The following is an 18,054-nucleotide window of genomic DNA, read 5'->3' as shown; positions in this document are numbered from 1 at the left end:
GTGTGTGTGTATGAGAGTGTGTGTGTGTGTGTGCCCCCCCACACCCTGGATCCAGTCCATAAACTATACAAGGGCTTTTACAAAAAAGCTAACTTTAAACAGCCATACAATGGCTAAACGTAAACCATATGTCTACCATGAACTGTGAACTCATTACATTATTTTTATTTCTTTTTTCTTCTTTTTTGTGTCATTGTGGTAAAGTCATTGAAGTCTTTTTTTTCTCAAGCCTTGTTAGTCAGAAAAGCACACGCATGTCTATAATGTGTGTGTGTTTGTGTGTATGTGTGTGTGTTAGCCGCTGTCGGAGGACGTGTGAGGAGCAGTGGACGGCGACCTCCGGCGGCGCACGGATGCTGAGCTGGTGTGTGAGGAGTGTGAGGAGTGTGTGGAGTGGTGGATGAGGCCGTCCAGCAGGTGGCGCTGCTGCTGCGTTATGGCTCGGTTCAGCAGCTCAGGGAGAGACTGGACGCTCAGAGCAATGGAGTCCAGCTTCTCCTCCAAATGACCGATCCGCTTATCCAGCTCCTCACTGCGCTCCTGCAGCTCTGACACCAGGTCATACATCACATTCTGGGTCTACACACACACACACACACACACACACACACACACTGAGAATACATGTAGGAGGCAGGTCGACTTTTTCAGCTGTCAACAAATCTGCATGTACAACACAGGCAGGAGTGTAAAAGTGTCAAACACACATCACGCACCTTGGCTAAGTCAACGAGTGTGTTGGCCTGATCATTCAGCTTCCTCTGTTCCATCTTCACACTGCGCAGTCTGATCACAGAGATGTGCAGGAGACAGACAGACAGACAGACAGACAGACAGACAGACAGAAGGGGTGAAGAGAAAGAGAGGAAGAGGTTAATAAGAGGAGGAAAGACAGAAGAGGTAGAAGAGTACAAATACATGAAAGAAAGAGAGAAAGACAGCGAGAGAGAGAGACAGAGAGAGACAAAAAGAGAGTAAGACAAAGAGTGTGAGTGAGACAGAGAGAGAGACAAAGAGAGAGAGTGAGACAAAGAGAGAGAGACAGAGAGACAAAGAGAGCAAGAGAGAGAGAGTGAGAGACACAAAGAGAGCAAGAGACAGAGAGACAGAGTGAGAGAGAGACAGAGAGAATGAGAGTGAGACAAAGAGAGAATGAGAGACAGTGAGAGAGAAACAGAGAGAGAGACAGAGTGAGAGAGAGAGAGAGAGAGAAACAGAGAGACAGTGAGAGACAGATAAAAGATGGAAAAGGAGAAAAACAAAAAGAGAAAGAGAGAGGTTGTGAGGAACATTGTTCAGTAAATGAAGTGAAACATGCAGACGTTCTGAGATCGGACATGCAAACTCATTCGACCACAGGAAGTGAAAACGGGGACGATGACACGGCGCGAGCGCATTCAGACGTCCACGAAAATAACAACGTTCCCCAAAATATCACCCTTCTGTAATTTACTAAATTCATCTACTTTTCCCATCAGGATGAAGTCGATGTGTCTCAGGGGCACAGGAGCAAAGAAACAGTGGCAGCTTCTTACAGGGAAAGCTAACAGTTTTCATCTGCAACTCGCTAACACCTGCTAGCAGCTTTAAGGTGCATCTGTTAGCCATATATCATATATCATCACAGAAAATCAGAGTTCCTACACATTCATGTGAGAACATGGCTAATCCGCTAACTACATAATTAATCTGGCTGATGTTCTAATCATTGCTAGCTGCTAATCACTACTTAGCATGCTAGTTGTGGAATGACAGTGATGGACATAATAATATACATTTATTTTTATTTTTCACTTTATATTTAATATTCATTTGATATGTTTTACACTTTCTGTACTAATATTTTGTGTTTTATTTCTGTGTAGAACTTTGGGCTTTTATGAATAAAAAGATAATGTATTTTGTTATTATTATTATTATTATTAGTAATTATTTTTGTTATAATGCTCATCCTAAGAGTTAATAATTACTGAGCTGTTAGAAACTGAATTATTCGTGAAAAGATACCAGATGTAAATTTACTTTAATGCAGAAACAGTGGCTGTCAGTTGTGTTTATTCAGAAAAATAAAGAAAGCAGATCATGGGTTTGAATAATTACACAGAATGAGTTGTCCACTAGGTGGCACTACAGCACTGTTTTCCGCAGAAATGCTGCTGTAAGCGCTAGCAATGTTAGCTTAAAAAGCTGCCACTTCATCACGGTCAGGAAAAACAGACTCTTTATAAGAGGTTTTATTAAACCTGTGTGTTGGTGAAATATGAACAGATTGATCTTCAGATTAAAATCCCAGCAGGACGGGACGCCTGAATGTTCCACATCAGTGCTTGACTTGCTGAAAGCTCCAAAAACTGCCATTCGTGTTCTGATGGCAGTCGGCATGCTAACTGGAAAGAACGCATGCATGTTTGGTTTGACTTTTTCACCTGTACGAACCGAAACAGTGCATGATGAATGATGGAAAACATGCTCGGCGCTCTCTTAGTGTTTAAAGGTTAATGACCGCCGTATCACTCGTTTTAAAAAAAAAAAACCCACCAACGCCCATAAACTTCTGATAAATGTCACGCTACTGCTTTTAATCACGCACACTGATGAGAACACTGATAATAAGTTGGAAATGTTTGCAGTACCGATGACTGAAGTGCTGCTGATAACAGCGCTAGCATTAGCCTGATTAGCCTCATTACAATGTTTAGTGAAGGCGGAGAAAGTGAACAGCAGACAGAGAGAGCGTGCTTTTCCTCTGGAGGAAACGACAAACAAAACCCGGAAAGTCCTGTTTGAAAAGGGCACAGGGAAAGTTTTCGGTGTATTTACAGCTCGGGATAAAAAAAGAGAATGTTGAACAGTCTCGAGTCCACGAGCAAGAAACAGTTCCTCTGATAAAATCAGGACTTTTACACGTCTGACTTTCTCACCTATAAATATGGCATTTACAAGCCACTGAATCTACACGAAGTTTTATATCTTGTGCTAAAATACATCACTGAGAGAATATAACTTACACATACAATTTACAACGCGAGTGTAAAGTTCAAACGCAGAGCGAGCGTAACGCTGGAGTGAAGGTGTGAGGCCGAGGGGAAAAGGGTTCAGAAATCACTGTATTGTCCTGGAGGATAATTTTATATCTTTTTATAAATAATTGTTGAAACAGAAAAATCTGCCGATGGACTGAGATCATTTAAAATATCCAGACAGCTCATGTCATGTGGAATATTACACACAATTCCTGACATGAAAGATTTTTTTTTTAACATGAGATCATTCCGCCAGTGAACACACATGAACTGATCAGTAAAATGGCTGAGATGAGAAATAAAACCAGAGCTTTTTCAGTTCTTTCATGAGTAAAACATGGGCTTTGTTTTGTTTTCAGATGAAATCTCAATTTTGGGAAAAAGCCAAAATTGCTTCTGTTTGTCTCTGCACCCAAACCTCCATACTGCTCCGACACTGAACACACACACACACACACACACACACACACACACACACACACTCGTCAGTAAACGCTCTCTGTGTGTTACGGATGTTTGTGTGAAGGTCAGGGATTTATAGATCGACTTCAGCGTGTCTCAGCACAACAGCCACAAATCTCAAAAGACCTGAAAAATCACGAGCGTTAGTGTTTCACATCCAATTAACTGATAAAAACATCTGAAAAATGCTGTAGGAGGAGACGCTAGCTAAAGCTAAAGCTACATTCACAACTCCAGGACAATTGTTTCATAAATTGATTAGCTAACCATCAACACATCAGCTGACCCAGTCCTCATGCAAAAATATCTCCTCACATGAAATAAACTCAACACTGTTGTGATCATTAGCTTGCTGTTAAATGAGAGACGCAGTTAGCATTATAATGAGCTAATATGCATTAAATCTGACTAGTCAGTGAGTGTCATTATAAACAGAAATATTCAGCAAGCTAATGTAAAGATATTCACATTTTAAATTAAACTAAACTAAACATTAAAGTTGATCTTTTACTGATTAAAATGCCAAATAAATAGTTCACCAAAGTTACCCAACTTAAATTAGCTTGCTATGAAACAGGCTAGCTAGCACTATAATATAGAGGTATAACTATAACTAGCTGGTTAGTGATATTGGAGTAGATCAGATTGCTATACATATGTAGCTAGGTCATGTCCTGATAAAAATAATGCTTCAAATACGACTAACGAGCTTGTGGTTAGCTACTATCAATCAGACATCACAGCTAACAGGCATTTTTAGCATGCTAACACCACGTGCAAATGAAAAAAAACAACAACACACAGTCAGGTGAGGGAGTGAAAGGTGAGGTCCGGTGTGTGAATGCTGTGAACGCTGTCATCAGGATTGGTTCATTTTCATGGAAGTGTAATGGGAATTGTTTTGGCAGGCTGATAGTGTAGAGTAGCGTAGCGCCGTGCTAAGTGCAGACTCAGATGGAGATCAGGTGCAGACTGGATGGATGGACTCGAATGGATTTGAAGCTGAGAAGATGCTTTATTTATTTTTTAAATTTATTTATTTATTTTTGTTTATTTGTTATTTTTTTCATTGTTTGATGTAAACCCACTGAGTTTTAACAGTAAATGTGCATCCAGCTTCAAACAGAATCATGTCGGTTTGAATATCGGAGCAGAAGAACTGAAAGAAAAGGAAGATGAGGAGAGGAGAAGTGATAATAAGACGCGACTTACTTCTGAGCTCTGCAGTCATTTAAGACAAAACAGACGGAACATACAACAGTTTTAAAAACCTCAAAGTGCACAACACACACACACACACACACACACACACACACACACACACACACACACACACACACACACACTATCTTCCAGCGACATAGTAAAAGACTTTCAGTGTGTGTATAACCATCAGTATGTGTTGAGGAACGTGTTCATACAGTCAGAGCTCCACCTCACCTGCAGCACTACAGTCCACCTCACCTCCAGCATGCACCTGACCCATCACTCCACAGCGGAGCATTTACTTTCTCCTTACTGTTATTACACTCTGGGACATTTATGGACCTCTTTTAATTAACTCACTAACTGAACTGTAGGACAAGCTCCTCATCACATCGCTCCTGTGGAGGACGGCCCCATGTGGACAGTTGAAAGTCACACCTGGAGGACGCTCTGGACTCTTACAGTAATGCTTTTATGGCTGAGGACTACAGTTGACTTGCTAACTTTAGGACTGCAGTTGTCATGAACAGTTTTGCACTCAAGTTTCCATCAATGAAGAGTTTATAACATCAACGAAACTGACTTCATGTTAAAACTGTTAATGTTATAGTCATGCTGTCTGTTGTTGCCCAAATGAGGATGGGTTCCCTTTTGAGTCTGGTTCCTCTCGAGGTTTCTTCCTCATGTCGTCTGAGGGAGTTTTTCCTTGCCACCGTCGCCACAGGTTTGCTCATTGGGGATAGATTAGGGATAAAATTAGCTCATGTCTTTGGTCATTCAGATTCTGTAAAGCTGCTTTGGGACAATGTCTATTGTTAAAATCGCGATACAAACAAACTTGACTTGACTTGACAAGCTGCAGGTCTTTTCACACCCCTGAGTCCATCACCTGACAGGTGGATTACTTCATGCTATTACTTCACATTATAAACCGGAGCAAAGGAAACATCAGCGTGTTGCTCTGCCTGAGCTTCCCTTTAGCTGAACGTCATCTGGTGAATTTTTGGCATTAATTACAACTATAGTTCTGAAAAAAAAAAATTCAGCTGAATTTGAGCACAAACAACCACAGGGTTGCTATGGTGACCAAAAAGCAAAACAATTTTATTTATTTATTTCGTTTTTGCATACACAATTCTGTGCAAAAGTCTTTGTCACACGTAAAGAAATGCTGTCGACCAAAAATGGCTTAAAAATAATGGAATGTTTCAACATTAAAAAATACTATAAACAGTAATCAGTGAGCCATAATAAATGAAACAAAGTCAGTATTTGGTGTGAGACGACCCTTTGCTTTAAAAATAATCTCCGTCTCAGGTCCAGTGAGGTCAGTTTTATGTGGAAATGATCTGTAGGTTTTCCTGAGCATCTTATGCCGCTTTTCCACTACCAACGCGGCTGAGTCGGGCTGAGCCGTGCCGTGCTGAGTTGGGCTGAGTCGAGCTGAGCGGGGCTGTTGGAGTTGCATTTCGACTACAACCGCGCTGAACCGTGCTGGCTGGAAGTGGGTGGACACATTGGGTGGAGTTAGCGAAAGTGGGTGGACGTCACGTGATGTCGTTAAGCAGCGCAAACAGTGACATCAGTGACCTTTTAAGCGGTAGTCTCACGACCCGGATAGTAAACAATAAACATGGAGTCGTTAGTGTTGCTGGTCTTGGTGCTGTGGCTTGTTGTCACCGACAACGCCAACAGATACTGGCAAGAGCGTATAGATGAGGCGAGGCGCATAAGGCTTCAGAAATTCTCGTAATTCTTCTTCTTCTGGGTTTACGGTGTTTACAGATCCCAGCGTGCTCGCGGGGCGTGTGTGGGCATGTGAGGACACTCCTCTTCACCAGTCAGTGCACAGGGGAGTGTCTCCTCACGCCCCTAGCCCCACCCGGCTCGGTTTGGCTCGCTTCAGCCCCACTCCAAAACCGTGGGAGTTTTGGGGGCTGAGCAGGGCTGAAGCGAGCTGAGTCGTGCTGTTCTGAGGTAGTCGAAACGCGAGCCGTGTCGGGCTGAAGTGAGCTGAAAAAGGGTAGTGGAAAAGGCCCATTACAGAACCAGCCACAGTTCTTCTGGACACTTTGACTGTCACACTCACTTCTTCATTTTACACCAAAACCCAGCAGCCTTCATTATGCTTTCTTTTTTCATCTGAAAAGTGTCTCTTATGGAATATACTGCTCAGATACAAACTTCTTTCTGTAACATTTAGTTTTGTGCTGGAAAAAAAATGAACGTTTGGACTCTAAAATGTTTTTGTACTGACTCGATAATGTAGAAGTCATAAAATAGAAATCTATAACAAAGTTTGTATGAAAAAATAATAATGGGGGCTAAGACTTTTGCACAGTACTGTGTGTGTGATTTTGTCTTGTGTGACTTTGAACCATCCACAAATATATGTCCACACAAAAAAATCTTTTCAAAATCAAAGGTGGAGAAATGTGAACACTCCGTTTTCATGAGTAGATATGAAGCCGGATTCGCACCAACAGCTCGAGGAAGGAAAAACTTCCTAAAGCTTCCGATCCGCTGCGATTTACAGACGGAGGCTGGTTTTGTATATCATTTTTTTAGATCATCAGTGTTTTTTATTCCTTAAATGTTCTGCAACCTTCAGTAATCCATACATTTCCAGATTCTCTGCACTTCACTTTCTTTCTTTCTTTCTTTCTTTCTTTCTTTCTTTCTTTCTTTCTTTCTTTCTTTCTTTCTTTCTTTCTTTCTTTCTTTTTCTTCCCCTGGAAGTGTAACAAAAAAAAACCATTTGTAAGCTTACTGGCTAACAATCTGCATGTTATCATTTTTTTCTTCCACTTTGTAGGACAGGATGGAAAAAACTGCAGGGAAGCTCAGCAGCTAACATTAATAGCGGCGTTCCATACTGAAGAGAACATGGTACACCATCGACCTGGTGTTTGACGGCTTTTGCGACCCACAGGGAACCCAATCGTAAGTTCAAGGCAACGTATCTCAGAAACACTTGACCACAGGACAATGGACCTTTATTTATATCTTTATTTCCATAAGATAGATGGGTTTTTATCCAGCGCTTATTTTTAATTTGCTTTTTAAAAAAATAACGTTGGATTATTTACTAACACATTTTACACTCATCAGGAGCTCCACTTTCAGACAGTGCCTAAATATATATCCATATATTCATGTTTTACCATTATCTCACCCACAGGAGGCAGCAGAGTTTCCTGATGTTACTCTTCGTAGGAACAGATAACGAAACTGTGCCGTGCAGCTCATGGCTAATAGCTGGTGGTTCTGTTACATGTTTTTCCTGGAAAAGCAAAAAGTAGCTGCATTTTTAAACTTAATTTCACGCTGATGGAAAGATGGAGCTCTTAAAGTACTCGCACTTAACAAACCTCTCATGACCCGACAGGAGGAAAACTCTAAAGCTAAGGTGAAGTTTTGAAGGTAACTATGGTAAATAGACTCTAGCATTACTGTGTAGTGAGAGACAAAACCGGGACGTGGTGTGCTGTGCTGCTGTACAGAACCTGTTACTCACTGGTGGATCGCCTGCAGGAACTTGCGCTGGTGTTTCCTGACCTTGGCGTGGTCGATCTTCTTCACGAGCTTGGTGTGTTTGTAGATGAGCCACGTTTCCCTGAGTACGTTAGCAGCCGTGTTCTTCACCTGTCACACAACGAGCAAACAGAAAAATCAAAACAATAATCACTGCTGCATTCTACTAACCCCATTTTCAGAAAAGTGGGGATATTATAACCTGAAACTGGATTACACAAGGAGGAAACCTTTCATCAATTCTATACAGAAACGCTGCCAATTTCTCTGGGCCTGAACTCATCTCAGATGGACCGAAAGGCAGTGGAAACGTGTGCTGTGGTCAGATGAGTCACATTTCAGCTCATTTTTGGGAAAAATGGATGTCAAGTTCTCAGTGGCAAAGGTAAACACGACCATTCAGTTTGTTATCAGAGAAAGGTGTAAAAGCAGCATCTGTGATGGTGGGGAATCAGTGCCCACAGCATGGGGGAGGTGCATGTGTGTGAAGGTATCATTGATATATTTTAGAGAGACATATTCATCAAGGTAATGTCTCTTCCTGGTTTGTCCATGCTTGTGTGAGCAGGATGATGCCACGCCTCATTCTACACACGCTACAACAGCATGGCTTCGTAGACACAGAGTGCGTGCGCTTGACTGGCCTGCTGCCAGTCCAGATCTGTCTCCTATTGAGAATGTACAGCGCATCATGAAGAGGAGAATCAGACAACGGAGACTACGGACTGTTGATCAGCTGAAGTCTTGTATCAAGAAAGAAAGGACAAAAATTCCAATCGCAAAACTCCAACAGTTCATATCCTTAGATCCCATACGATTAAAAAGTGTTATTAAAGGAAAGATGATGGAACACAACGGTAATAATGTCTCTGTCCCAACTTTTTTTGAGTGTGTTACAGACCTCAAATTCTAACTTTGTTTATATTTATTACAAAATACAATTAAGTCGGTCAGTAAAACTACTGAAAATCTTTTCTTTGTAATTTTGTCAGTTAAACAAAGGATCACATGAATTAACCAATAATGGATTTTTGTTTTTATTGCATTTTGGAAAATATCCCATCTTTTCTGGAAATGGGGTTAGTAATACACGCTTTATGATACACACCTGTCCACTTTTTACTTTTTGCCACTTTATAGGGAACAAAACCTACATATTAAAGCAAATGTATACGTCTGTATTGACTCTTCGCCATAGTGTATGGTGTATCCGTGTACCCTATTCCATAACCTGACATGCACCTCCCCAAAAATGACTGAACGTCAGCACAGCTGTGTTTAGATATGACACTTGACCTGCGACCAAATCAAAGCCGTGCTGATCTTCAGTACAGCAGCACGACTTCAAGTGTGATATCACAGAAGTATAAACACTTTACCCTGCAGGAGTGTCAGTGCTGCGGTATTTATAGCGTAGATTCTATGCAGAAGTATAAATCGACCTTTACAGGTCATGGTGAGGATGTGTACTTTAAGACCCCCCTCCTCCCACTCCTTCAAGGTGAGAAAACCACGTTGTGACCACGCCCATTCATTCCAGTAAGACGTTTCTGGATCAACAGCCCCTTAAACCAATCATCATGTGTGCTTTGTGACCCCGCCCACTCCTGATCCACCCAAACATTTCATGTAGACACGGGGGCTATCTTCCAGACACAAAGGCTTTAATGAATTTGAGCTAATTTATTTAGTTTTTAAAATGTTTTAGCATTTTTATCAGAGCAAAACAATTCTGAAAGAAATATTGAGGGGGCAGAGCCAAGCAGAGCTAAAAATTCCCTTCAAAATGCACAATATTCCAAAAAGATCCATCATCGTGTAACGCCACATCACAGTTCAAAATAATCCTTGAAAGTCCTGAAGGTTTGTTGAATTAAATAAGGATTATTATTACTCTCCGCTCGTATCCCGTGTACTAACATTCACCAGCACTCTGCTTGTCTAAATATGATGAGTATGAATATGATTTTATTTTATTTTTAAATAAACAATTTTGGTATAATTTATGAACTTTTACTGTATAATTTTATACACGCTATGAACAACATTTTATACAATTCTTAGTGAATGCAATTCCAAAATCTCTAATCAATTAATGTGTAACTTTATGATCTTTTAAAATTCAGGTTGTAATTTATGTCACACTGTAAAAGTTTTTTCTTGACAGTTTATACATTTGGCCCTGCCCCCTCGGTCCTAAACATGGCAACATACTTGGCCCCGCCCCCTCAAAACATTATGACACTGAGATGTTTTGTCTGAAACCTTTGAGTGGTCATAATGCCCGGTTTATAAACGGACTGTGAAGGATTTAATTGCCGAAATGCTTGAATCGTAACTGCAACGTGAACGATGTAAATGTTTGTGGCAGCAGGGGCGTGGCCAAGCAGCAGTCTGTGAATGGAGGGCGGGGTCGGGGAAGGTAAGTGGCTAAGTCATTCCACATTCCACATGCTGTCAATAATGTGTGTGTGTGTGTGTTACAGGGATGGAGCATAAAAGGAGAGAGAGAGAGCAGAGAAACGGAGCTCTCTCCCCGACCACAACGCATGTATGAATAAATGAGTGAGTGAGTGAGCAAGAAAGCAAGCTGAAAAGCTAAATAAAAGTGGTTTGGCTAACATCAACTCTCACCTGCCGTGCTTCTGTGCTCCACCCACATCAGGAATTGTTACAGTGGTGCAGAAACCCAGGAGCACAGAAGGGAACCACCCCATGGAGTCCTCCCCATTCGAAGAGCTCATCCTTGCCCTCGCTACCGCCTAGCAGAACCGTTGGCCGTTGGCCACTGCTGCCACCACCCTCATAAAGATGGGACCGCAGGACGATCCGGAAGTGTTCCTCACTCTCTTCGAGTAAGCAGCTGAGGCGTGGGGGTGGCTGCAGGAGCAACACGTGGTGCATCTCCTCCCGCTCCTGAGTGGCGAGGCACAGCTCGCAGCACAGCAGCTCCCTGCTGACAGCCGACTGGTCTCTGCTGACCTAAGGAAAGCCATTCTGCAGCGGCTCAGCCGCTCCCCGGAGCAACATCGTCAGCGCTTCCGGACGCTGGCACTGGAAGAGGTCGGCCAGCTGTTTGCATTCGGCCAGCAACTCCGGGACGCCTGCCGGCGGTGGCTGAGGACGGAAGACCGCGACGCCGACGAGATCATCGATCTGGTGGCACTGGAGCAGTTTATCTCTCAACTTCCGGAAGGAACGACGGAATGGGTCCAGTGTCACCGCCCGGCGTCGCTGGAACGAGCCATCGAGCTGGCGGAGGACCATCTGGAGGCGGCTCCGACGGCAAGCAGATGAGGCGTCTCCCCTCGCTTCTCTTCTCTCTCTCCTGTCTCTTGTCCCCCTCTCCACCCCGTTCCCCTGCCACGGAGGCAGTGGCTGGCTCCTCCCCAGCCAGCCTGTCGCACCCGTGGTGTCCTCCCCTCTCCATCTCCTGTGTCTGTGTTGTCTCCCCCTCAGGTGAGTGACACCCATAACACCAGTGCAGAGGGAAAGCCTGGGCCGGTGTGCTGGCGTGGCGGGGAGTCGGAGCATCTCCAAAGTCAGAGCTCCGCAAGGGAGGTGGGTGCTGTAATCCGGATCCCCGACGCGCCAGAAACCGCCCCCGATTGGGCCGGAGCGTATCGCATACCGGTGAGTATTCAAGGGGCTACATATCATGCTTTGGTGGATTCCGGTTGTAATCAGACCTCAATTCACCAACGCCTGGTGCAAGGTGAGGCACTGGGGAGAGCACAAGCGGTGAAAGTGTTGTGTGTGCATGGGGATGTTCACCATTACCCTCTAGTGTCTGTCCATATTCTATTCCGGGGCCAAATGCATAGAATAAAGGCGGCGGTTAGTCCCCGTCTTACCCACTCGTTGATTTTGGGTACTGACTGGCCGGGATTTAAAAACCTAATGGAATATTTAACACGTAGTGGGTTCTGCCCTAGTAGGTCACGGGAAGATCCCGGTGTGGCATTGGTGGGAGAAGCTGTCACAGAGCCGTCTACGTCAACTCCGCGTCAGAGTGAGGAGCAGCCCGCTCCTCCTCCCTCTCTCGGGAATTCCCTTGGGGATTTCCCGTTAGAGCAGTCGCAAGACGAGACTCTGCGGCATGCGTTTGACCAAGTGAGAGTAATCAATGGTCAAACTCTTCAGCCAAGCGTGGCACTGACCTTCCCCTATTTTGCCATTATTAAAGATAGATTGTACCGAGTGATGTAGGACACTCAAACTATGGAACAAGTAACCCAGTTGTTAATCCCAAAGAGCCGCAGGGAACTCGTATTCCATGTGGCTCACTTTAATCCCATGGCTGGACACTTGGGGCAAGACAAAACACTAGCCCGAATAATGGCCCGGTTCTATTGGCCAGGGATTCGCGGGGATGTCCGTCAGTGGTGTGCAGCATGCCGTGAATGCCAATTAGTAAATCCCGCGGCCACTCCAAAAGCGCCGTTGCACCCTCTGCCTCTAATCAAGACCCCGTTTGAGCAAATTGGGATGGATCTTGTAGGGCCATTAGATCGGTCAGCACAGGGATATCGCTTTATTTTAGTTCTAGTGGACTATGCAACACGATATCCGGAAGCAGTGCCTCTCCGCAATATCTCAGCACGCAGTATTGCAGATGCACTCTTCCGCTTTATCTCCCGGGTCGGGATTCTGAAAGAAATCCTGACAGACCAAGGCACTTTGTTTATGTCACGCACACTGTGCAAGCTGTATGGGTTACTGGGGATTAAGTCTATGCGCACCAGTGTCTATCACCCACAAATGGATGGCTTAGTAGAGTGGTTTAACCAAACACTCAAAAACATAATCCGCAAATTCGTAAGTGAAGATGCATGTAATTGGGATAAGTGGCTCGAGCCCCTGTTGTTCGCAGTACGAGAGGTCCCGCAAGCCTCCACGGGGTTTTCTCCTTTTGAATTATTATATGGGCGTAAGCCACTTGGCATTCTGGATGTGCTACGGGAAAATTGGGAGGAGGGACCTTCACCAAGTAAAAATGAAATTCAGTACGTTCTTGACCTGCGCGCAAAACTCCACACCCTCACACACCTAACCCAGGAGAATTTGCGGCAGGCACAAGAATGTCAAAGCCGGCTGTATGACAGGGGCACGCACCTTAGAGAGTTCACGCTGGGAGACAAAGTGCTCGTATTATTGCCCTCGTCGAGTTCTAAACTAGTTGCCAAGTGGCAAGGGCCCTTTGAGGTCACACGGCGAGTTGGGGACGTCGACTATGAGGTGAAACTAATGGATAGGGGTGGGGCACTGCAAATCTACCACCTCAACCTTTTAAAACACTGGAATGAGGGGGTCCCCGTGGCGTTGGTGTCGGTAGTCCCAGAGAAGGCGGAGCTGGGGCCAGAGGTAAAAAAGATAACATCTTGGACCACTCCGGTCCCTTGTGGAGACCACCTCTCACCGGCCCAACTCATGGAGGTAGCCAAGTTGCAGAAGGAATTTTCTGACGTGTTCTTGCCCCTTCCTGGTTGTACCCACCTCATAGAACACCACATAGAAATGCCCCCGGGGGTGGTAGTGCGTAGCCGCCCTTACCGATTGCCCAAACACAAAAAAAGGTGGTTCAGGACGAACTCAAGGCCATGCTTGAAATGGGCATAATCGAGGAGTCCCACAGTGACTGGAGCAGCCCAGTGGTCCTGGTTCCCAAGACCGACGGGTCGGTCCGGTTCTGTGTGGACTATAGAAAGGTCAATGCGGTGTCTAAATTTGACGCATACCAAATGCTCGCATTGATGAGTTGCTTGATCGGTTAGGTACTGCTCGCTTTTATTTGACACTGGATCTAACAAAGGGATATTGGAAGATCCCCTTGACTCTATCCTGGGAAAAAAATGCCTTTTCCACACTGTTTGGATTACACCAATTTGTCACGCTCCCTTTTGGGTTATTTGGGGCGCCCGCTACGTTCCAGTGACTTATGGACAGTGTCATCCACCCTCACGCTGCCTACGCGGCCACCTATCTAGACAACATTATAATTTACAGTAATGATTGACTGCGGCACCTGGAACACCTGAGGGCCATTCTAAAGTCGCTGAGGCGAGCGGGCCTCACAGCTAACCCCAAAAAGTGTGCGATTGGGCGGGTGGAAGTACGGTATCTGGGGTTCCACTTGGGCCATGGGCAGATGCGTCCCCAAATTAACAAGACCGCAGCGATTGCGGCCTGCCCGAGGTCCAAGACCAAAAAGGAGGTGAGACGGTTCTTGGGGCTGGCTGGCTATTATCGTAGGTTTATACCTAATTATTCGGACGTCACCAGCCCGCTAACAGATCTCACTAAAAAGGGGGCTCCAGATCCGGTCCAGTGGACGGAGCAGTGCCAACAGGCCTTCTCTGAGGTAAAAGCTGCACTGTGTGGAGGGCCACTTTTACACTCCCCTGACTTCTCTCTCCCCTTTATTTTGCAGACTGATGCATTGGACAGAGGGCTGGGGGCCGTTTTGTCCCAGGAGGTGGAGGGCAAGGAGCGCCCCGTGCTGTACATCAGCCGGAAACTCTCGATGCGTGAAAGTAGGTACAGCACAATTGAGAAGGAATGTCTCGCCATCAAGTGGGCGGTCCTCGCCCTTCGATACTACCTGCTGGGGCACCCTTTCACTCTCTGTTCGGACCACGCACCCCTCCAATGGCTCTACCGCATGAAGGATGCCAATGTGCGGATCACCCGTTGGTATCTCGCCCTCCAGCCATTTAAGTTCAAGGCAATCCACAGGCCGGGGGCGCAGATGGTGGTGGCGGACTTCCTGTCCTGTCGGGGGGGGAGTCAGCTTCAGGCCGGATGGCTCCCCGGCTTGAGTTGGGCGGTGGGGGTATGTGGCAGCGGGGGCGTGGCCAAGCAGCAGTCTGTGAATGGAGGGCGGGGTTGGGGAAGGTAAGTGGCTAAGTCATTCCACCTGCTGTCAATAATGTGTGTGTGTGTGTGTGTGTGTGTGTGTGTGTGTGTGTGTGTGTTACAGGGATGGAGCATAAAAGGAGAGAGAGAGAGCAGAGAAACGGAGCTCTCTCCCCGACCACAACGCATGTATGAATGAATGAATGAATGAATGAATGAGTGAGTGAGTGAGTGAGTGAGTGAGTAAGAAAGCAAGAAAGCAATCTGAAAAGCTAAATAAAAGTGGTTTGGCTAACATCAGCTCTCGCCTGCCGTGCTTCTGTGCTCCACCCACATCAGGAATTGTTACAAAGTTGTAAATTAGAAATTGTAGCTGTAGGCTGAACTCTCAAAAACTTTATAAATTTACAACCTTTGTAGATTTATCAATCATCTCTCTCTCTCTCTCTCTCCCACAGGTAGGATCCTTTTTTCACTTTATGATGCTTTGGGAAAACCAGATGACTGATTTGGGATTGATAAAATTCTGATCCTGCATCGTGGTGAGCGCCCTGAGCTCGGAAAATTTGCAGTCCTGCCTTTCATCCACAAAACCGTGCCATTAAAATGCGTTTCGGCGAATCGCCAGCGCCTCGGCATCAGCATATTCACCGTCTGACTGAACGCTGAGGGTCTGACAGTTTGACATAATGTTCCCTGAGTTCTTCCTTCTCTCTCTCTCTCTCTCACACACACACACACACACACACACACACACACACACACACACAGTCTCTCTCTGTCTCTCGCACTGTCTGTCTCTCTCTCTTTCACACACACACAGTCTCTGTCTCTCACACTGTCTCTCTCTCTCTCTCTCTCTCTCTCTCTCTCACACAGTCTCTCTCTGTCTCTCTCTTACACTCTCTCTCTCACACACACACACACACACACACACACACACACACACACACACACAGTCTCTCTGTCTCTCACACTGTCTGTCTCTCTCTCTCACACACACAGTCTCTGTCTCTCTCTCACACTCTCTCTCTCTGTCTCTCTCTCAATCTCTTTCACTCTCTCAAACTCACAGCTTTATTATCATCTGATAAACAGTGCTTTGGGATGGAGGAGTGAACAGAGTGACTCACTCTTTTGCAGAGTTGAGTGTCCATCATAAAGTTATGAACATGTTTCTCCGCCTTGGTCAACTCGAGCTTCCTGGCCACCACTGCGACCACCAGTGCAGTGCAGCCCGCCCCCTGCAGGAGGAAATAAAATTAGTCCATAAAATCAGTTCTTCGTTAAAAAAAATCAGACGAATGTTTATCACCTGAACATTTGCACGAGTTGCTCCAGGAAGTGTAAGTAGCTTAAATGTGGTCTGATTGATTTTTTAAAAAAAATCAGTGTCACTTTCTTGCTCTATTTTTTGTTTTATTTTTAAATTTCCCCCATTTTCTCTCTAGTTTGTTTTTTACCAATTCCCACCCAGGACTGTGGGTCATACAGCAGCTTCCAGGATGAAGGTTAACACGTGACACGTGAATCCAACCAACTGCATCTTTTCAATCAGGGCATAACACTCATAGGAAATCGCTGTCTGCCCTCTTCTACATACATGAGCTGGCAGACTCATACGATTGGCTCATATTACTGTGATTGACAGGTGAGAGAGTGTATGCTCCTCCCACCCAGACAGCATGGCCAGTTTTCCGGTCCTGGTTCCTGCCCATAGATGGCTGTGACGTTGTTGGGATTCGATCTTTCAGACGAGAGCATGAATGCTTTTCTGTTGTGCCCTGCTGTGTTGTCCCGTTAATGCGCAAAGGAATCTTATTTCCCAAAATAAGCATCATCTATTTCACTGGATACAAGCAAATGAATTCATATTTTTTACAGAAAAATTTACACAATTATTAGATTCATGAAAATGAATGCTTCTATGTAGAAGGTTACAGCAGTCTAAGTAGAACCTTAAAATGCAAACCAAAGGAGCCTTAAAGAGAACTAATACAGCTCGCGGGATGTCGGCGTGAGAGAAATGTAAGTGAATGTATGCAGTTGGGAAGAAACGGGATAGTGTGTAACTTTAAATCGATTAAAGCCTGCATATTGTGTTTCATTACAAGTTTAATTCCAAGAAGTTGGCTCTGTTACGCCCTTTATCTTTATGTAGCCCGTACTGAGTGAGAAACAAACACATTTAAACACGTCTTTTATATTGACCACTAACTTGCTTGGTACCACAACGTTAACTGTGTCCACCCTGCTGAACCTGTAGCTCTTTACACACAGGTAAGTTACAGGACACGTCCAAAATGACGCAAGAAACATTTCCCTGTCTGTATCAGTGGCTAAAGTGGCATAATCACCACGGTAACGGGGTATAAACGGTGAAGAAATCTTCATGAGAAGCAAGATGAAAACCTTAAGAGACGTGTTGGAGATGGGAAGCCAAATAAGCCATAAACATGCTCACATACATTTGTAATAATATTTTATTTCACTTTTCATGCCATCACAGCTTCATGGCATAAACAATGACGCGGAAAGACGTCAGTGTCACAAGGCAGCGATTCCAGAGTCCTTTAACACAGTGTTTTAATGTGATAAAATAGGAGGCAGGCTTTTTGTGTGTGGATTTCTATTATACACTTGCCAGCCACTTTATTAGGAACACCCCTACCTCCACCTGCTGTTTATCTGCAGTTCTGTAATCAGCCGATCCCTCGCCAGCAGCACGACGCATCAAATCACGCAGATCCAAATCAAGAGCTTCAGTTAATGTTCACAATGTTCAAACATCAGAACGGGAAAAACTGTGATCTCACAGTGTGACTTTCTCTCACTGTGGTATGGGTGTTGGTTTGAACCAGATGGGTGTTGGTTTGAGTATTTCAGAAGCTGCTGATCTCCTGGGGTTTTCACACACAACAGTCTCTAGAGTTTACACAGAATGGTGCAGAAAACAAAAAACACTGAGTGAGTG

The 18,054-nt window shown here is 44.8% G+C and overlaps 1 protein-coding gene across 1 annotated transcript in view; it reads right to left on the bottom strand.

Annotated features, from left to right (window-relative positions):
* Positions 1 to 275: 275 nt before the first annotated feature.
* Positions 276 to 18,054, bottom strand: part of kcnn1b (potassium intermediate/small conductance calcium-activated channel, subfamily N, member 1b) — a 145,711-nt gene continuing 127,932 nt past the window's right edge. The window contains exons 6-9 of the mRNA XM_060930985.1: positions 16,214 to 16,324; positions 8,209 to 8,336; positions 717 to 786; positions 276 to 579 (exon numbers count right to left, since the gene is read on the bottom strand). Coding sequence (XP_060786968.1) covers positions 295 to 579; positions 717 to 786; positions 8,209 to 8,336; positions 16,214 to 16,324 — 594 coding nt within the window. The 3' untranslated portion in view covers positions 276 to 294. The remainder of the gene's footprint in view (positions 580 to 716; positions 787 to 8,208; positions 8,337 to 16,213; positions 16,325 to 18,054) is intronic.

Source organism: Neoarius graeffei, chromosome 10, assembly GCF_027579695.1.
Source record: "Neoarius graeffei isolate fNeoGra1 chromosome 10, fNeoGra1.pri, whole genome shotgun sequence".
Classification (NCBI taxonomy): Eukaryota; Metazoa; Chordata; class Actinopteri; order Siluriformes; family Ariidae; genus Neoarius; species Neoarius graeffei.
The sequence above is the reverse complement of the archived record's forward strand: the minus strand, read 5'-3'. Positions and strand labels throughout refer to the sequence as shown.